General features: G+C 44.2%; 1 protein-coding gene across 2 annotated transcripts in view; it reads left to right on the forward strand.

Moving 5' to 3' along the window:
* LOC109866221 (WASP family member 1) overlaps positions 1-16839 on the forward strand; it is a gene marked incomplete at its 5' end in the record, with an annotated part of 35357 nt that extends 18518 nt beyond the window's left edge. Inside the window, 5 exon segments of one of the 2 annotated variants that reach the window (XM_031800607.1) lie at positions 1226-1282; positions 2735-2907; positions 6365-6541; positions 13952-14499; positions 14649-16839. In XM_031800607.1, the coding sequence (XP_031656467.1) occupies positions 1226-1282; positions 2735-2907; positions 6365-6541; positions 13952-14499; positions 14649-14809 (1116 nt within the window). 2 annotated transcript variants of the gene reach the window in all.
* Between the last annotated feature and the right edge of the window lie 5584 nt (positions 16840-22423).

Below are 22423 nucleotides of genomic sequence, written 5' to 3' on the forward strand. Positions count from 1 at the left end.
CCACACTCTCAAAGGTGGAAATATTGTTTAAAACTCCCATTTTGGGGATTTAGGAGTTTGGCCAAGTGAAATCCCTTGTTCTCTCTCTGCATGACCAGGGGGAGAGAGTCTCCGCCAGGAATTTATGGCCTGAGATAACAGTGAGAGAGGGGGAAGCCACGATCTACACCCGGAAAGAGCCACGTCATGACACAAACTAACAACACAACACATGTTATCTACATGAGTTAGATTAGAGCTATACTAACAGGAATGTTGATTGATCAAACAATCGACCAAACAATCTTTTTCACTTGATTGGCTTGATGATGGTTTAGACTTGGGAGAGGGCTATGTATGTTTCGATATGTCTCTGAATGGGGGGCTCTGTAGGGTTATGTAGTAGGGAATAGATTGAGAGGAGATAAATTTGCCTACTTAGCATAATTATTTGAGGCCGATGCTTTGCTGCCTCTTAACGAAAGTGTTTGACCAAATTGCTGAGATTTCTGCTGCATAGCAACAGTCTAGGAACACCAACTGTTTTTTTCTGTCTTGGATGTTGCCTGTAAGCTAGCTAGGTGGTTTTGTTTTAGACGGACTGTGAATGATGACTCCCTCTTGTTCTTTTGCCACTTGCTTTGTGCTTCCTTCTGGCGCTAACCGCGTTGCGCTAACCGCATTGTGCTGACCGCGTTGCGCTAACCGCGTTGCGCTAACCACGTTGTGCTAACCGTGTTGTGCCAAACACTCTGTCATGTTTTGTTACTGTGTGTTCTTGTCAGACTGCACTGTGTTGTGAGTGACGTGCTTTGTGCTTTTTGTGTGTTCAAATAAGCTCTTTTCTTTTATGACGATTTCTTTGTCTTTGTATGTCTGAACAGCTCTGTTGTCTTTGAGTGAGTGTTTGCTTGGAGCTGTGTGTGTGTGTGTGTGTGTGTGTGTGTGTGTGTGTGTGTGTGTGTGTGTGTGTGTGCGCTCCAGTCCACTGTTTATTTGGTTTGTAAGTGGCGCATGCACTATGTTAAATTGTATCATTTGCGCTCTGCCACTGTGTGTGACTACTGTCAGTCCAGCTGTGTCACGTCATTTTGTGTTTCAGAGAGTTTTGCTTCCTCGTGTGACTCACTGCTCTGCCGCTGTCCTGGTCTTGCCGCTCTCAGCAGCCAGTGGTGTTGCGTTCCAGTGCTCTGTGTGGTGTTCATTGGTTCCCTCTGGTGCTTCTCTTGTCGTTTTGTTCTTGTAGTTGCAGGACCCCCACCTGTATGATCAAGTCTATAGGTACTTAGACCTCCCAGGACAGGTATGTGATCTCATTACAAACCATGTGTCTTTTTACAGCTCATCGTCCCTAGGACAATATTTAGACATGTTATAATGCATTATGAAGACCTAATGTCACGTTCCCACTGCTGTAGGTATGGGAACTAAGAATTCTGTTGTCTATTTTGGCAAAAATGATTTAATTAGTAAAGTACAGTTCAATTCGTTGTACTATTATTTGGACATGATCTTTCTTTTAATTTTGGTGTATAGTAGACACCATGTTTCTTGTAGTACTATATATTCAACATGCCCTGTAATGTCCAGCTCATTCAACTAAAATGTCAGCTACAGCTTTCCTTGTTCCCAGACTTCACATAGCAGTGTGGTATTCCTCACCTACACAATGTTCTGCCTTACACTTGTTCTGTGTTGTGTGCCACCTTCTGTGTGTCCCGTTTTTTGTATGTGTAGACTGAGCATCCTACTCTATGTCTATGTAAACATTCCATATGGCTTAGTATCCAATGAAAATGAGAGAGTCACTATGACAACAGCTACTGTGCAAAGCCAAGAGCAGAGATAAGTGTTACTTATGAGGCTTTATGGGATTGTGTTTGTGTTTTGGTTTTACTATCCTTGTGGGGACCAGAAGTCCTAATAAGGATAGTAAAACAAGAAACATTCAGATAAGTGGGGACATTCCTTTATTTTTAAATATTATTTAACTAGGCAAGTCAGTTAAGAACAAATTCTTATTTACAATGACAGCCTACCCCGGCCAAACCTGGGCCAATTGTGCGGTTGTGATACAGCCTGGAATCGAACCAGGGTCTGTAGTGACGCCTCTAGCACTGAGATGCAGTGCCTTAGACCGCTGCGCCACTCAGGAGCCGGTCTCCACAAGGAAAAAGGCTATTTTTGGTTTAAGGGTTAGTTTTAGTCTTAGGGTTACAATTAGGGTTAGGAGTTAGGGTTAAAGTTAAAGTAAGGAGTTATGGTTAGGTTAAGGGGAAAATAGGATTTGGAATGGTAATAAATGTTTTGTTCTCCACAAGGATAGTAACACAAATGTGTGTGTGTGTGTGTGTGTGTGTGTGTGTGTGTGTGTGTGTGTGTGTGTGTGTGTACCAAACTTTGTTAGTCCCGATCCAATCAATGTGAAGACAGGAGTGAACCAACTGTTGACTCTCTCTATTAAATCTTTCTTCTCTCTGTTGCCTCCTGTCTTTGCACTCAGTTCTGCTCTCTGTCTTTAAATGTTAAATAAAAAGATAGCTCTTCCCTCTACTTGTAATCAAAGCAGTTTAAATGTGTGTGAAGGGAACTTCAATGAAGTGCTGTGTTTGTCTGATAGTTCTGTATAGATGAAGACCCTAGTCTCTCTCTCTTTGTCTGTCTCTCTCTCTTCGTTCTTCCAACCCCCCTCCCTCTTCTCTCTCTCCTCCCCCCTCTCCTCCTACCTTCCTCCCTCTATCCCCTCGTTCTCCAGGTTAGGGGAAACGACCGTACTCTGGAGACTGAGAAGATCCCGCGGGCACCTCACGACCGGAAGAAGGAGTGGCAGAAACTGGCGCTCGGGGCGGAGCTAGCTGAGGACGACCCTGAAGAGGCCCTGAAACACAGAGAGCCTAATGGCTCCGCTCCCTACCACGACAGGTCTGGGTGAGTGTGTGTGTGAGTGTGTGTGTGTGTGTGTGTGTGTGTGTGTGTGTGTGTGTGTGTGTGTGTGTGTGTGTGTGTGTGTGTGTGTGTGTGTGTGTGTGTGTGTGTGTGTGTGTGTGTGTGTGTGTGTGTGTGTGTGTGTGAGTGTGTGTGTGTGTGTGTGTGTGTGTGTGTGTGTGCGTGTTTCTCTGTATATGGAGCATTGGGGAACGCTATTAAACCCCAATGTTACTCTATATGGAGAATTAGTGTCACGTCCCAATTCCCCGTCTCCCTTATGTTTTAACATTTTATTTAACCAGGAGACCCAGAGTCTCTTTTTCAAGGGAGACCTGACCAAGAAGGCAGCAACAAACAATACATTACAGATTTAAAACATACAACAACATGATCCAGACTAAAAATAGCATTTACACTCCTCTGTAACAGTCTCCCATCAATATTTTAAATTCATTCAGTGGCACTAACATATCTAGATGAAGCATGGATTGTAGATTATTCCATGCCTCTGGTGCACAAGAAGAGAAGGCAGTCTTGCCTAATACTGTGAATGTCCTGGGGACTTTAAGTAGCAACACCTAGCAGACCAGGTATGGTAACTGCTGGTGGTGAAGGAGACCAGACTACAGAGGTAAAGAGGGAGTTTACCCAAAAGGGCTTTGTAGATGAACACATAGAAATGTAGCTTTCTGAGCATATAAAGTGAGGTCCAATCTACCATTTGGTACAATGTGCAATGGTGGGTGAGTGACTTGGCATTTGTAATAGAGTTCCTTTAGCACTTGTGTAACACTTTAATGCTTCCCCTTTCTCTATATCAAACACTATCATTCAATCAATCAATCAAATGTATTTATGAAACCCTTTTTATATCAGCCAATGTCACAAAGTGCTGTACAGAAACCCAGCCTAAAACCCCAAACAGCAAGCAATGCAGATGTAGAAGCACGGTGGCTAGGAAAAACTCACTAGAAAGGCCAGAACCTAGGAAGAAACCTAGAGAGGAACCAGGGTCTGAAGGGTGGCCAGTCCTCTTCTGGCTGTGCCGGGTGGAGATTATAACAGAACATGGCCAAGATGTTCAAATGTTCATAGATGACCAGCAGGGTCAGATAATAATAATCACAGTGGTTGTCGATGGTGCAACAGATCAGCACCTCAGGATTAAATGTCAGTTGGCTTTTCATAGCCGAACATTCAGAGTTAGAGACAGCAGGTGCGGTAGAGAGAGAGAGTCAGAAAAACAGCAGTTCCAGGACAAGGTAGCACGTCCAGTGAACAGTGAACAAGGATCGGGAGACACTGTGGCCCCATCCGACGGTGCCAACCAGGCATGATATAACCCCGCCCACTTTGCCAATGCACAGCCCCCCCCCCCCCAACTACCCTGAGACTGATTATAGCCCACAAAGATGTAACGCTTCCCCTTTCTCTATATCAAACACTACCCTGTCATGTGTAACGTTCTAATACTTCCCCTTTCTCTATATCAAACACTACCCTGACATGTGTAACGTTCTAATCCTTCCCCTTTCTCTATATCAAACACTACCCTGACATGTTTAACGTTCTAATTCTTCCCCTTTCTCTATATCAAACACTACCCTGTCATGTTTAACGTTCTAATACTTCCCCTTTCTCTATATCAAACACTACCCTGACATGTGTAACGTTCTAATCCTTCCCCTTTCTCTATATCAAACACTACCCTGTCATGTGTAACGTTCTAATCCTTCCCCTTTCTCTATATCAAACACTACCCTGTCATGTTTAACGTTCTAATACTTCCCCTTTCTCTATATCAAACACTACCCTGACATGTGTAACGTTCTAATCCTTCCCCTTTCTCTATATCAAACACTACCCTGTCATGTGTAACGTTCTAATCCTTCCCCTTTCTCTATATCAAACACTACCCTGACATGTGTAACGTTCTAATCCTTCCCCTTTCTCTATATCAAACACTACCCTGTCATGTGTAACGTTCTAATCCTTCCCCTTTCTCTATATCAAACACTACCCTGTCATGTGTAACACGTAACACTTCCCCTTTCTCTATATCAAACACTACCCTGACATGTGTAACGTTCTAATCCTTCCCCTTTCTCTATATCAAACACTACCCTGTCATGTGTAACGTTCTAATCCTTCCCCTTTCTCTATATCAAACACTACCCTGACATGTGTAATGTTCTAATCCTTCCCCTTTCTCTATATCTTACATTACCCTGCCATTTGTAAAATATGCATTTCAATGCATTTCAATTAACAAGTGTGGCTTGTTAATTTGTAGAATTTCTTTCCTTCTTAATGCATTTGAGCCAATCAGTTATGCTGTTACAAGGTAGGGGTGGTACACAGAAGATAGCCCTATTTGGTAAAATACCAAGTCCATATTATGGCAAGAACAGCTCAAATAAGCAAAGAGAAATGACAGTCCATCATTTCTTTACGACATGAAGGTCAATCAATTCAGAAAATGTCAAGAACTTTGAAAGTTTCTTTAAGTGCAGTCGCAAAAACCATCAAGCGCTATGATGAAACTGGCTCTCCACCACAGGAAAGGAAGACCCAGATTTACCTCATTAGAGTTACCAGCCTCAGAAGTAACAGACACATTTAATATCAGAGGAGACTGCATGAATCAGGCCTTCATGGTCAAATTCCTGCAAAGAAACCACTACTAAAGGACACCAATAAGAAGCAGAGACTTTTTTGGGCCAAGACACACGAGCAATGGACATTAGACTCATCTGACCTTTGATCTGATGGGTCCAAATTGGAGATTTTTGGTTCCAACCTCTATGTCTTTGTGAGACGCAGAGTAGGTGAACGGATGATCTCCGCATGTGTGGCTCCCACTGTGAAGCATGGAGGAGGAAGTGTGATGGTGTGGGGGTGCTTTGCTGGTGGCACTGTCTGTGATTTATTTAGAATTCAAGGCACACTTCACCAGCATGGCTACCACAGCATTCTGCAACGATACGCCATCTCATCTGGTTTGCGCTTAGTAGGACATTCATTTGTTTTTCAACAGGACAATGACTCAAAACACACCTTCAGGCTGTGTAAGGGCTATTTGACCAAGAAGGAGAGTGATGGAGTGCTGCATCAGATGACCTGGCCTCCACAATCACCCGACCTCAACCCAATTGAGATGGTTTGGGATGAGTTGGACCACAGATTGAAGAAAAAGCAGCCAACAAGTGCTCAGCATATGTGGAAACCCCTTCAAGGCTGTTGGAAAAGCATTCCTCGTGAAGCTTGTTGAGAGAATGCCAAGAGTGTGTAAAGCTGTCTACATGATTCCATAGGTGTTATTTCCTAGTTTTGATGTCTTCACTATTGTAGAAAATAGTCGAAATAAATTGAGTAGGTGTGTCCAAACTTTTGACTGGTACTGTATATGGAGGGGATCTGTAACGCTAACGCCCCCCCCCCCCCCCCCTCCTCTCAGAGCTCCTAGTTACTTGGATGGGATGGACGGGCCATTCTCCCTAGCAGCGCTGCCCTACAGCCAGATGAATGAGCTGCTGAACCGCCCTGGGGACAGAATGTACACACGACCCCATGACCCCCCACCACCACCCCCTATGCACCATCTGGGAGACATCAAACCCCCCTCCATGATCAGGTGGGTATCACACACACACAGAGGCACACACACAAGAGGTGGTTAGAGCTTTGGACTAGTAACCAAAAGGTTGCAAGATCAAATCCCTGAGCTGACAAGGGCAAAAATATGTTGTTCTGCCCCTGAACAAGGCAGTTAACCCACTGTTCCCCAGCAGGCCATCATTGAAAATAAGAGTTTGTTCTTAACTGATTTGCCTAGTTAAATAAAGTTACAACAAAAAAAAGAAGCAAACTAGAGAATGTGTTACCACATGGGAGTGTCTCCCCACTACCTACCTGGTTTTGAGAATGCCTTTCACTCAAAAATGGATACAACTCTCTTCTTCTGTTTCCAGTTCAGTTGTTTTCTCTACTCTGTTGTTCTCTTCTATTCATGGGTTGCATGTTTATTGTTTTGAACATTTGTTTTGGACTGAGCATATCGTCAATGAGCACTGATGAAGATTTAATCAAAATTTCATGACAGTGGCTTGGAAATACAATGACATTCAAGTGGAGGCAAATAAATAGTAGGAAAACCTTTTGTCATAATTTTGCTGTCACCAGATTGACTTTAGATGCAGTATAACGTTAGCTAGTTAGCTAAGATTGAGGGGAGGAGGTAACAATACTTCATATTAACTACCTACATTATTACACATATTATGCGTTAATTGTGGAAATAAATTGAAGAGGTGACAGTGAAGAGGCGACTCCGGGATGCTGGCCTTCTAGGCAGAGTTGCAATGAAAAAGCCATATCTCAGACTGGCCAATAAAAATAAAATATTAAGATGGGCAAAAGAACACAGACACTGGACCGAGGAACTCTACCTAGAAGGCCAGCATCCCGGAGTCGCCTCTTCACTGTTGACATTGAGACTGGTGTTTTGCGGGTACTATTTCATGAAGCTGCCAATTGAGAAATTGTGAGGCGTCTGTTTCTCAAACTAGACACTCTACTGTACTTGTCCTCTTGCTCAGTTGTGCACCGGGGCCTCCCACTCCTCTTTATATTCTGGTTAGGGCCAGTTTGTGCTGTTCTGTGAAAGAAGTAGTACACAGCATTGTACCAGATCTTCAGTTTCTTGGCAATTTCTTGCATGGAATAGGCTTCATTTCTCAGAACAATAATTGACTGCTGAGTTTTAGAAGAAAGTACTTTGTTTCTGGCCATTTTGAGCTTGTAATCGAACCCACAAATGCTGATTCTCCAGATACTCAACTAGTCTAAAGAAGGCCAGGTGTATTGCTTCTTTAATTAGCACCACAGTTTGCTAACTAAAATGAAATGATACACTTGGATTAGCTGACACAACATTCCATTGGAATACAGAATCTTTCAATGGCCCTAGGATCCAGGCGGACAGAGGTGGTCTGCCAGTCACTGGGACGACAACCCAACTTGGGATGGGGGGAGGTTTTAGCGAGTGGAATAGTGAAGAAGCAGTAGCAGTGCTAATCCTGTATCATGGTGCAGTTATATAGACACTCAGTCATCATGGTGCTTATTAATGGTAAGTTTACAAACATATATTATGATAAATATATAAATATAATTTAAACTTGTATCTTGTTATGGTAAATGGGGAAATAAGTATAGCCAGTTATAATTGTAATGGCTTAGAAGATAATAAGAAAAGATGATCAGTATTTACCTGGCTGAAAGAGAAGGAAAATAACATCTATTGTTTACAGGAAACTCATTCACCAATTTTAGATGAAGTTGTGTGGAAAAACAACTTAGGGGGCAAGATATACTTCTCCTATGGGCAAAGAAACTGAAAAGGGGTGATGATATTAATTAACCATATATTTGATCCAAATGGGCAAATTGTCCAAACAGATTCACAAGGTAAATGGATGATTTTAAATATGTTATTGGACCATAAACAGATTTGGCTCATGAATCTATTTTGGTGAAAAGAGTTCATATTAACAAAGGAAATAGAGGGATTAATAGTACAGAAAGATGGAAATAAAAACTGTACCATAGAGACACAGAATAAGTTAGAGGAAAAGCAAAAAATATCAAGTGTAATATATTATAAAGCAAACTGGATGGAATATGGGGAGAGGTGCACCATATGGGGAGAGGTGCACCATATGGGGAGAGGTGCACCATATGGGGAGAGGTGCACCATATGGGGAGAGGTGCACCATATGGGGAGAGGTGCACCATATGGGGAGAGGTGCACCATATGGGGAGAGGTGCACCATATGGGGAGAGATGCACCATATGGGGAGAGATGCACCATATGGGGAGAGATGCACCATATGGGGAGAGGTGCACCATATGGGGAGAGGTGCACCATATGGGGAGAGTTGCACCATATGGGGAGAGGTGCACCATATGGGGAGAGGTGCACAATATGGGGAGAGGTGCACCATATGGGGAGAGGTGCACAATATGGGGAGAGGTGCACCATATGGGGAGAGGTGCACCATATGGGGAGAGGTGCACCATATGGGGAGAGGTGCACCATATGGGGAGAGGTGCACCATATGGGGAGAGGTGCACCATATGGGGAGAGGTGCACCATATGGGGAGAGGTGCACCATATGGGGAGAGGTGCACAATATGGGGAGAGGTGCACCATATGGGGAGAGGTGCACCATATGGGGAGAGGTGCACCATATGGGGAGAGGTGCACCATATGGGGAGAGGTGCACCATATGGGGAGAGGTGCACCATATGGGGAGAGGTGCACCATATGGGGAGAGGTGCACCATATGGGGAGAGGTGCACCATATGGGGAGAGGTGCACCAAATGGGGAGAGGTGCACCAAATGGGGAGAGGTGCACCATATGGGGAGAGGTGCACCATATGGGGAGAGGTGCACCATATGGGGAGAGGTGCACCATATGGGGAGAGGTGCACCATATGGGGAGAGGTGCACCAAATGGGGAGAGGTGCACCAAATGGGGAGAGGTGCACCATATGGGGAGAGGTGCACCATATGGGGAGAGGTGCACCATATGGGGAGAGGTGCACCAAATGGGGAGAGGTGCACCAAATGGGGAGAGGTGCACCATATGGGGAGAGATGCACCATATGGGGAGAGGTGCACCATATGGGGAGAGGTGCACCATATGGGGAGAGGTGCACCATATGGGGAGAGGTGCACCATATGGGGAGAGTTGCACCATATGGGGAGAGGTGCACCATATGGGGAGAGGTGCACCATATGGGGAGAGGTGCACCATATGGGGAGAGGTGCACAATATGGGGAGAGGTGCACCAAATGGGGAGAGGTGCACCAAATGATTTCTTTATCTTCAACATAGAAATGTTACCAAAAATTATTTACTGAAACATTTTACAAATGACGGAGTCAACCACGATTCACCAGTCTTGTTTCAGTCTCCTCCATCTCCACTAACCAAAGTTTATTGTAAGGATGTTTTTCCTATTGATAATGTGAAATGAACAGCTGTCCAGAAAGACTCGGGTGAGGCCAAATTACAGAGCAGGAACTTCTAGATGCAATTAAAGCCTTTAGGCCCGGGAAAACTCCAGGACTGGATGGCATACCAGTTGAGGTATGTCCGGACCTCTGGCAGTCTCTATGGGGGGGCCACAGGGTTATGATGTTCTCAGAGGACCATTATTACTGTAGCATGTTTTAACCACTCCTATAAAAAATATACAAAAATGTAACTAGGCAAGTCAGTTAAGAACCAATTCTTATTTACAATGATGGCCTACCGGAGAACACTGGGTTAACTGCCTTGTTCAGTGGCAGAACGACAGAATTTTACCTTGTCAGCTCGGAGATTCAATCTAGCAACCTTTTGGTTACTGGCCCAATACTCTAAGCACTAGGCTACGATCCCTTCGTCCTTCTCCCTCGCTCGACTACCCCCATCAAGAATCCATCCCTTCATCCTTCACCCTCCCTCCACTACCCCCATCCAGAATCTATCTCTTCATCCTTCTCCCTTGCTCCACTATCCCATCCACTATCCCATCCAGAATCCATCCCTTCATCCTTCTCCCTCGCTCCACTACCCCATCCCTTCATCCTTCTCCCTCGCTCCACTACCCCCATCCAGAATCCATCCCTTCATCCATCTCCCTCGCTCCACTACCTCATCCCTTCATCCTTCTCCCTCGCTCCACTACCCCCATCCAGAATTTATCCCTTCATCAATTTTGGCCCATTCCTCCTGACAGAGCTTGTGTAACTGAGTCAGGTTTGTAGGCCTCCTTGCTCGCACATGCTTTTTCAGGTGTGCCCACAGATTTTCTATAGGATTGAGGTCAGGGCTTTGGCCACTCCAATACCTTGACTTTGTTGTCCTTAAGCCATGTTGCCACAACTTTGGAAGTTTACTTGGGGTCATTGTTCATTTGGAAGACCCATTTGCAACCAAGCTTTAACTTCCTGACTGATGTCTTGAGATGTTTCTTCAATATATCCAAATAATTTTCCTACCTCATGATGCCATCTATTTTGTGAAGTGCAGCAGTCCCTCCTGCAGCAAAGCACCCCCACAACATGATAGTGCCACCCCTGTGCTTCACGGTTGGGATGGTGTTCTTCGGCTTGCAAGCCTCCCCCTTTTTCCTCCAAACATAACAATGGTCATTATGGCCAAACAGTTCTATTTTTGTTTCATCAGACCAGATGACATTTCTCCAAAAAGTACGATCTTTGTACTTTGCAGTTGCAGACCGTAGTCTGGCTTTTTTGTGGCAGTTTTGGAGCAGTGGCTTCTTCCTTGCTGAGCGGCCTTTCAAGTTATGTCGATATAGGACTTGTTTTACTGTGGATATAGATACTTTTGTACCCGTTTCCTTCAACATCTTCACACGGTCCTTTGCTGTTGTTCTGGGATTGATTTGCACTTTTCGCACCAGGGTACGTTCATTTCTAGGTGACAGAACGCGTATCCTTAATGAGTGGTATGGCGGCTGCGTGGTCCCATGGTGTTTATACTTGCGTACTATTGTTTGTACAGATGAACGTGGTACCTTCAGGCGTTTGGAAATTGCTCCCAAGAATGAACTAGACTTGTGGAGGTGTACAATATTTTTTCTGAGGTCTTGGCTGATTTATTTTGATTTCCCCATGATGTCAAGCAAAGAGGCACTGAGTTTGAAGGTATGCCTTGAAATACATCCACAGGTACAGCTCCAATTGACTCAAATGATGTCAATTAGCTTATCAGAAGCTTCTAAAGCCATGACATAATTTTCTGGAATTTTCCAAGCTGTTTAAAGGCGCAGTCAACTTAGTTTATGTAAACTTCTGACCCACTGGAATTGTGATACAGTGATAAAGTGAAAATGACTTGTGTCATGCACAAAGTAGATGTTCTATCCGACTTGCCAAAACTATAGTTTGTTAACAAGAAATTTGAGAAGTTGTTGAAAAACGAGTGTAAAGACTTCAACTGTATATACTTTTAGTCAATGCACTCCGACATTGCTCGTCCTAATGTTTACATATTTCTTAATTCCATTATTTGGACATGGACGATACATTTGAGATAATACAAGACAAGTACTGGATCAATAGAACACTATGAGAAATCTGGGAAACCAGGCCTGGTAGTCATAGCTGATTTTGAAAAGGCTTCTGATGAAGTGCGACTGGAATTTTTATACAAATGCCTGGAATATTTGAATTTCAGAGAATATCTTATACAATGGGTGAAAGTTATTAATAGTAACCCTAGGTGTACAATAGTTAATTAATTAATTTATATTTCTCAGAATGTAACGGCTCTCTTCTATCTCCTCCTCTGACGAAGAGGTAGAACAAGGATCGGACCAAAATGCAGCGTGATGATGATTCATGATATATTTTAATGAAGGAAAACCTATACATACAGAAACTACAAAACTAACAAAATGAAATAATGAAAACCGAAACAGCCCTATCTGGTGCAAACACAAAGACAGGAACAATCACCCACGAAAACACTCACAGAATATGGCTGCCTAAATATGGTTCCCAATCAGAGACAACGATAATCACCTGACTCTGATTGAGAACCGCCTCAGGCAGCCATAGACTACGTAGACACCCCACAAAACCCCTAAGACAAAAACACACCACAATAACCCATGTCACACCCTGGCCTGACCAAATAATTAAAGAAAACACAAAATACTAAGACCAGGGCGTGACACAGAAAGTATTAAACTGTCAAAAAGAGCTAAACAAGGTTGTCCAATATCAGCATATACAGTGCATGTAATATCAGCATATACAGTGCATGTAATATCAGCATATACAGTGCATGTAATATCAGCATATACAGTGCATGTAATATCAGCATATACAGTGCATGTAATATCAGCATATACAGTGCATGTAATATCAGCATATACAGTGCATGTAATATCAGCATATACAACTTTAGCAATGTCATCGTATTTCCTGGCACTATGAAATTTAGACTAAACAGTCGTTAGCCTCCGTCCAGAATGACTGGGCTTATCACGGCTGTAGGGAACCACTATTACGCCACTGGTAGAGGGCGGATGGAGAACGTTCATAGCAATGGCATAGCGCGACTGAGTGACGGGGGTGTAACCTATGAATAACCTGTTGTGTTGAGTTTTGTTCTGCTTAACTCTGATGATGGGGACGTGAGCAGCTACAGGTGTGTTTCGCATCTCTGAAATGTTCTGCTCCGTTGAAGCGCAGGCAGAGAAAAGGATGAAGGGATGGATTCTGGATGGGGGTAGTGGAGCGAGGGAGGAGGATGAAGGGATGGATTCTGGGTGGGGGTAGTGGAGCGAGGGAGGAGGATGAAGGGATGGATTCTGGGTGGGGGTAGTGGAGCGAGGGAGGAGAATGGAGGGATGGATTCTGGATGGGGTAGTGGAGCGAGGGAGGAGGATGAAGGGATGGATTCTGGGTGGGGGTAGTGGAGCGAGGGAAGAGGATTAAGGGATGGATTCTGGGTGGGGGTAGTGGAGCGAGGGAGGAGGATGAAGGGATGGATTCTGGATGGGGGTATTGGAGCGAGGGAGGAGGATGGAGGGATGGATTCTGGATGGGGGTAGTGGAGCGAGGGAGGAGGATGAAGGGATGGATTCTGGGTGGGGGTAGTGGAGCGAGGGAGGAGGATGAAGGGATGGGGTAGTGGAGCGAGGGAGTAGGATAAAGGGATGGATTCTGAATGGGGGGTAGTGGTGTGAGGGAGAAGGATGAAGGGATGGGGAGTAGTGGTGTGAGGGAGGAGGATGAAGGGATGGATTAGCTTGTTGTACTGTGAGTGTACAACAAGAGTAGTATTCTCTTGACTCTCCATCTTCCTGTTATCTCTGCAAGATTTCCTTCCATTTCTTGCTCCCTCTCTCCCACCTGATATATGATATATATTTGTCACATCTTCTCTATTAGTGCACTGCAGTTCAGTTAGCTTTCAATTAACAGTAACTCTGTCTTTCTCTTTTCCCTCTCCTCAGCTCCAGTTCAGGTTTTTCAGACAGCAGACCCCAATCTCCAGCACAGACTCACGGCTTCAACTCCAACACACCTCCCCCTCCGCCACCTCCCTTGCCCCCTCCACCTCCTCCCTTGCCTTCCATGTCTGGTTTTGGCCCTCGGGGCACCCCTCCTCCTCCTATTCCTCCTCTACCCATCCAGCAGCAGCCCCCGGCCATCCCCCCTCCCCCTGCACCTCTCCAGATCGCCCCTGGCGTCCTCCACCCTGCCCCTCCCCCAGTGGCACCTCCCCTCCACATCTCCTCCCCAGCCCGTCTCCAGCAGGTCCTGGACAGGGGCCCGACCCCTGGCCAATCAGATGGCACCGTGCTGCCTCCTCCGCCCCCTCCCCCACCCCTCCCAGGAGTACGGAGCTCCTCCCCCTGCCCGCCGGGCCCACCCCCCGTGCCTTCCTTCCTGTCAGGTGCCATGGCGTCCCCGCTCTCTCACTCCGGGGGGAAGAAACACTCCGCCAACCTGCCGCCCATCAGCGATGCACGCAGTGTCCTATTGGAGGCCATCCGCAAAGGTGGGTGGGGCCTCGGTGTAACAGCCAGTAGATCTGTTTATTGTGCATGACTGTCAATGTGCGTAGTCATTGTACAGTTTTATAACAGAAGAAAGCTGATACATTCTCTCTTGTAGGTTGCAGTAATCCCTGTCTCCTTCCCTCCCCAGGTATCCAGCTCCGGAAGGTGGAGGAGCAAAGAGAGCAGGAGGCAGCCAAACACGAGCGTGTTGGGAACGACGTGGCCACCATCCTGTCCCGACGCATTGCCGTCGAGTACTCCGACTCAGAGGACGAGTCCGAGTTCGACGAGGGAGACTGGATGGAGTGAATGAGATGGAGGGAGAGGAAAAGAAAAGAGAGGGGGACAAAAGGCAAAACTGTCACCCAACTGTACCCCCTTTAGAGATGTCAGAATCCATCCTTACAACCACTATCCTCTGTCAGTCCTGTTTTACCCCCTCACCTGTTATCCTCTATACCTCTCTCTCTCTCTCGCCCTCTTGCTCTCTCTCCCCCTCTTTCTCACTCCCCATTCTATCTATCCTCTCTCCCCCTATTTTTCCTCCATCTCTCTCTTTTTCTCTCTCTACACATCCCTCTCTTTCTCTCCCTCTCTACCTCTCCCTATTTCTCTCTCCTCCCCCTCTCTCTTTATACTCTCCCTTTCGCTCCCTCTTACATCTCCTTCTCACTTTCTCTCTCTCCCTTTGTCCCTCTTGTTCTCTGTCATATACTGTTCTTGGTGTGTTTGTAGGAAAATATCAATTTCAGTTGTTTGTTCCCCATGTTCTGGTCGGGAAATGTTTTTGTACTCATTTTCTACACTACTACACATTGTTCAGTGGCTCATGTTATTTTCCTTCTTTATCTACCAATTGTATGAAATCCTCCTCATGTACAGTTGTTTAAAAAATGAACGTTAACCAAACAGTTTTTTTTGTTTCTGATAACCTTTTAAAGAAAAGCTATTAACAACCACAATTTTTTTCCCCCCTTTGTTTCTTGCTGTTGAGTGTCAACGTGACGAGGTGGCCTGAGTCTTCTGTCCTTAGTTCTGATACTATCCTGCCACCTGGTGGGCCAAAGTGTAAGTGAATTGATTCTGTATTTTATTATCTCTATTTTGAGTTTCTTTTCTTACAGAAAAACACTTGCCGTTTTTAAATGGGCCTGTTGTTGCCAATATGAACCACTTGAAGGATGGTAGCCATCCTGAATATCAGTCGGCTGTGGTTGTTTGCTGAGGAGATTTATTGGAGTCGTTGTTTTTATATTATCAGGATTTGACTTATCACCTCAGAACAAGGGAATATTGTGATGATGGTATGATATGTTATGTGATGATTGTTGTATGATTGTGATGATGAAGATAAAGAAGGATAATTGTGAGACATTAGAAGGAAGTTATTGAGTGATCCGAGCTAATCTATGTTAATCGTTCCCTTATGTCACCCAAGGACTTGTCTGTCAAGTTTAGGCAAATGTTTTATTATCTGAGTATGTGTGTCCTCAAAGAGCCACCGTAATGTATCTTGGCAGCAAGGAAGTGTCATGAAGTTTGGAGCCATATGGTATACTATACTAGACTAGTGTCTGACCAACAGGAACCACTTTACAGTAGTGTCTGACCAACAGGAACCACTTTACAGTGGTGTCTGACCAATAAGAACCTCTTTATTGTAGTGCTGACCAACAGGAACCACTTTAAAGTAGTGTCTGACCAATAAGAACCTCTTCATTGTAGTGCTGACCAACAGGAACCACTTTACAGTAGTGTCTGACCAATAAGAACCTCTTTATTGTAGTGCTGACCAACAGGAACCACTTTACAGTAGTGTCTGACCAATAAGAACCACTTTACAGAATGGATATCAAAGGCAGCTTATTTCCCAGGGTCCCCCACTCTGTGTCTGCTGACTAACAAGAAGCCTTACCTCGTTGGACTCTAGAACACTAACAGTTACTATGAAGAATATAAATATATGAACAGCATGGGTCTACCTGTGTTTCTGCTGCCCAAGGGGGCGGGACTCTGGAGAGAAAGAATGATTTATCTGCCTTCATTGCCCCCTTTGAAGAAGATGATGCCTGCCGTCCTTTTCTTTCTCTCTTCCTTCTTTCTCTCTTTCTACTTTCTCTCTCTTCAACTTGCCTTATTGTTTGTACAGACGTATTGTTGAGTTCATGAATGTATCGTGCTGTTACTACTTTTTGCCTGCACTCGTATGGATTAGCTGTTTCTATGTTTGGGGACGGGGAAACCGAACCCTGGGTTCAAAAAATATCAAACCGTGTAACATGTAACTTATGTAATTGTAACAGTTTGCTTGACTTAATAAAAGCTAATGTTATGTTTCAGGACTTGTTGTTTTGTGTAACCACTGATCCAGGGCCTGTGTGTGCTTTCCGGCTGTGGTGTACCCAAAGGGCTACGGTTCAGAGACTTCTTCCTGAATCATTAATGGGGACACCATGTATTACACCTCATGACGATAACCTTCCCTCTCTTCACTCTCTTAAACACAAACATATATCAGTACGAGACAGATTTCGGATCTTAATTTGACCTAAATTGTCACAGCAAAATAATCCTGCAGTAACAAGATTTGAACATTTAGTCCATAATGTTGCTTGGTAAGGCTATTAGCTGGCCAAAAGTAGGCGACATGAATAATGTTATATAACCGTGTTAATGTGGGTTTTCACTGATTTTATGTCAATCATGAAGCTCATCTGCAGTACAATTCTCAGCAACAAAGTGATCAAATTAAGATTCCACATCTGTATGTATAAACTGCCTATGTAAAGTTTAATTAATTCCTTTCTCTTGGTGCACAAGTGCTGTAGGGGGGCTGCTGTAGGGGGGATGCTGCAGGGGGGATGCTGCAGGGGGGATGCTGTAGGGGGGATGCTGCTGTAGGTGGTGATGCTGCAGGGGGGATGCTGCAGGGGGGATGCTGTAGGGGGGCTGCTGTGGGGGGCTGCTGTAGGGGGGATGCTGTAGTGGGGCTGCTGTGGGGGGGCTGCTGCAGGGGGGATGCTGTAGGGGGGCTGCTGCAGGGGAGCACCCCACCCCACCACCCACTCTGTTCTACTCCATCTGTAACCACAATGTAACCTCTCCTGGAGACACTTATTTATTCTGTCACACACACACACACGCACATGGCAGTGTAGAATAAGTTTAGGGGATTTGTCGTTGTGTCAGGGCTGAAAATGACACAAGCTCTTTTTAGTACATCAGCTGTAGGTCTGCTAGGATTAAAAGTGAACACATTTCTTCCCAATCACACTGTTCTGGTGCACGAGACTTATTTAAATCTGTGTGTGTGTGTGTGTGTGTGTGTGTGTGTGTGTGTGTGTGTGTGTGTGTGTGTGTGTGTGTGTGTGTGTGTGTGTGTGTGTGTGTGTGTGAAAGAGAGATATTAATTGTAGTGTTATTGTGTAAGAAAGAATGTGATGAGGGAGGGAGAGATTCAATCACTAGATAGTCATAGCAAAGTAAATATAAAGGTGAATATTATTATTCATGACTGTAGGGAGTCTTCTTATAGTTTCTCTAACTCCGGCCTTGTTGACAACATTTACTCTTCCTGCTATGTCTTTCACACAATACATTCATACAAGAAAGTGAGTTGAATCAGTGATATTGTTGCCTTTCCTCCTCCTGCTTCCTGGCCTAGAGGGCTCCATTTATTGGCCTTAATTTAGTGTAACTGTGAGGACCCCATGGGCCAGTTTCCCAGACACAGATTAAGCCTTGTCCTGGCTCAATGGAGCATGTCAATTTAAAGTGTTTTTTAGTACAGGACTATGTGTAATTCGTGTCCAGGAAACTAGCCCCATTAGTGTAAATAGAAAAATGGCCACTCCCTCCCTTCCATCCCCACACTTGGCACAGATCTGTTGTAAAGGTAGTGTAACATTGCCCTCTGCTGGCTCAGGTAGACTCATATGATGAGTTACTCTCAAGCACTCTGACTAAATCAATGTCCCCAGTAGATGGTAGCAACATGCTTTCTATGTCAGTGACACTGCCTGACTTCTGGTGTCAGACCAAAGCCCATTTATTATACATGTACAGTGTCCATAGGGCAGCCTCTTTGTCATTAGTAAGGCAACTCCTGCTGAGCCCGAGGCTGTCCTAATATGGCCACCATATTCATTATTTGTGTGAAAACATCATTGCACTGAGCAGCCATTGGGGGAATATCAATAGTCTCAGGTGGCTTCCTTGCCTCGTCTCTTCCCCGTGTCTCCTTCCCTCGTCTCCTTTCCTCCATTTGCTCTGACAGGTGACAGGTGAAAGCACATTCCTGGTAGTTATCCACCATATTGCTTTCTGCTGTGTTAATTGTTATTTTTATGTTTCAGACCAGTAAAGATGAAGGAGAAGAGACAAGGAGAGAGAAACATTTTAGAGTATTGAGATGCACCCATAGTTTTTCTATGGTGAGAGTGTACAAAAGTTCATGGAGGTTTGTACTTGCCTAAATGATTTGATTTAATTACAAGGTAAGGGCTCAGACAGGCAGACTGGGATGTAAGTCAGACGTTGGTGTGGCTCGTTTGGTATAGGGGCATGTTCAGAGGGCATGAAGCGAGGCATCATTTAAAAAAAGACAGGGAATATAAGCATTATAGTGGCTGCATTTCAAGAGGGTCATTTCCTAATGTCCTTTGGAGGAAGAATGTTTGATATTTTTATCTAATAGAAGGATACAGATATCAAATATCTGATGGTAGTATGGCTCAGTCCGGTAAGGCAGGCAGCCAGGGATGGGAGATTGGCGGTGGTAACCGTGGTATACTCCGAGTCGATATGCATGTAATAATAAGGAATTCCCCTCGACCACAAGAAAACAAACATTATTTCCAATTAATCCCCATTGTAAAAGAACCAACTACGTTGTTGATTTTCTGTTATTGAGAAATAACAAAACAAAGTGGAAAAGCTGCTGTGTTGTTCAATGTACATGTAAGCAGATCAAAAATCCCAACCTACGGCTCCCAATGGTCCCATCTAGGGAAATAGAGCCTGCAAGAAGAGCCCTGTGGCTTCAGGCTATTTGGCATGGGACAGTGGGAAATGTGGGGACGGTTTTGCAATCAGAAATATGGCGGACGTGGATGATGAGTTCAAATCAAGCAACGTGTCGTGCAAAGTTGGTGAAGGTAAATGTTCTGAATGGACAAAAGTAGTGTAGAAAACTGGAACAAAAAGGAAATTGTCTAAAATTAGAGGTGAGGATACGTGCATGAATGATAATTAATAGCTTTTTTTGGGATGTGTTTGTTGAGTAAGGATGCATAAGTGGGGACACACCCGTTTGAGGTGTCAAAAATGGTGAAGTACGCGCTGGGAAAAGTAGAGTCTATCAGAATGACCAGGAGAGGGCTTATTTTGATCAAATGTATTTCTGAAGAACAGAGGAAGATTGCAGTGAGCCTCAAAAGAATCCGGAGAACAGAAGTTTTGTGTTTTGAACTTCGGAGTAGAGCACCTGTCAAAGGAGTCATTTCAGGGGCAACGATAGATGTTCAGGTTGAATCCCTGAAGAGAATTCCTGGTGTGGTTGGTGCCCGGCGTCTGACCCTCTGGGTGAATGGAGAAAAAGAAGAAAGTCTGTCACTCCTGTTGTTTTTTTGATAAAGAGCAAAGAATGGTGTGTAGAAGGACGACGGCGTAGCAATTGTGGTGGGGATCATGATTCTGAGTTCCTGGAGTGCCCTGTCAGGCTGAAGGAGATTGAGGTGTTAAAAGTTAGAGCGGTCATTCGAATACCCCATGAGGAGGAGATTAAAGGTTTGAGAAAACAAGTGATGGTAGTGGACTCACCCCAGCCTGTAGTAAATGTTTGCTGCCAGTCAAAAGGCACCCTGTAGGTTAAAAAGGGATTTTGTGGCGTTCATTGCCACAGTTATAAACTGTACGGCACAAGTCTCAAAGAAGTCTAAGAAACTGGACATTGTTATGTCTGCGGCAGAAAGGTTTTGGGACTTGCAAGGGGTACTGGTGCCAAAATATCCCCCCTCCTAGGTTCCCCTTAAGCCTGTGTAGGGATCAGATCTGTTGTATTTATTTTTAACATAAAAAGATTAGTTAGTTTATTTATTTTTTGGTAGTTTGGTAATTTTTCTGTATTTTGTTCCATTTTTGGGAATCTTGTTTCCATCCCACACAGTAGGTGGCAGAATGCACATTAAATTGTGCAATCGCTAATATACCATAGAAGAAGAAAAAGAAAAAGACCAAGAAGACCAAGAACAAGAAAACAAAGATGATATGTGGGGACCTGGTGTCTAAGCAGGATACACATAGCTATGTGTGTGGAAAACATTGAATGACAGGTACTGTAAGACATTTTAACTTGTAACTTTTGTAACTCCACTCACTACTTGTAGCTGTATAGTTTGTGTGTTTATGTTGTTGATCTTGAATCAATTGGTAGCTAGCTAGCACTCACTCATGTGGCTGCTACCACCATCATTAAAAGCCCTATAAAAAAAAAAGCCCATGTTTTTCTAAGTAGTGTGAACGCTCAGGCAATGTTGAAAAGTCATCTTTAGACATGTTCTTATTTTCTTAAATGTAGTTTTGTAATTGTCTAAAATAAGCAGACAACAAGAAAATTGCTTTAAGAAAAAGGTCAAGTTTTTGTTGTGGCAGTGCCCCTGTGACAACAATTTTGGACCCCCTTGTGGCCCCCCTAAATGTGGAGTATGAAATGATTTTTACAAAACTAATTTTTCTTATCGTTCTTTTTTTACATCCTTTATTAGACAGTGGCAACGATGATGATTATGAACATGGTATTTTGCCTGCAATGCAGTGAAGAAAACGATGACAACAATAACGTCTAATGTAACTGGCCCCTCTAACAGTACAACTGGCCCCAGCTTGGCCCCCCCAGTTGAAATGGTCTAGAACCGCCACTGAATCAAACTCCAATCGAAAGAGACAGAGGAGTAAACAGGCCTTCTCACCCCCCCTCTAATGTGATCAGATGAAGAGATGGAGTGGGGGATGAAAAGGAGGAGAGGGGGGGAGTTAAGGTAGTGGTTGTCATAAGCCCACTAGTCTCCATACAATAACAGCTATTCATTGATAAGGTACAAACATATATTTGTATTTATTATGGATCCCCATTAGATGCTGCCAAGGCAGTAGCTACTCTTCCTGGGGTCCAGCAAAATTAGGGCAGTTTATATCATTTTAAAAACATTACAATACATTCACAGATTTCACAACACACTGTGTGCCCTCAGGCCCCTTCTCCACTACTACCACATATCTACAGTACAAAGTGTGTGTGTGTGTGTGTTTGTGTGTTTGTGTGTGTGTCTGCCTGCCTATGTTTGTGTTGCTTCACAGTCCCCACTGTTCCATAAGGTGTATTTTTATGGTTTTTTAAAATCAAATTTTACTGCTGGCATGAGTTACCTGATGTGGAATAGAGGTCCATGTAGTCATGACTATATGTAGTACTGTCCACCTCCTATTGTCTGTTCTGGACTTGGGGACTGTGAAGAGACCTCTGGTGGCATGTCTTGTGGGGTATGCATAGGTGTGCCAGTAGTTCAAACAGACAGCTCGGTGCATTCAACATCAATAACGTCAATACCTCTCATAAATACAAGTAGTGATGAAGTCAATCTCTGCTCCACTATCAGCCAGGAGAGATTCACATACATATTATTAATATTAGCTCTCTGTGTACATCCAAGGGCCAGCCGTGCTGCCCTGTTCTGAGACAATAGCATTTTCCCTAAGTCCCTTTTGTGGCACCTGACCACACAATTGAACAGTAGTCCAGGAGTGACAAAACTAGGGCCTGTAGGACCTGCCTTGTTTATAGTGCTGTTAAATCAAATCAAACTTTATTTCTCACATACGCCGAATACAACAAGTGTAGACTTTACTGTGAAATTCTTACTTACA

Source organism: Oncorhynchus kisutch, linkage group LG21, assembly GCF_002021735.2.
Source record: "Oncorhynchus kisutch isolate 150728-3 linkage group LG21, Okis_V2, whole genome shotgun sequence".
NCBI lineage: Eukaryota > Metazoa > Chordata > Actinopteri > Salmoniformes > Salmonidae > Oncorhynchus > Oncorhynchus kisutch.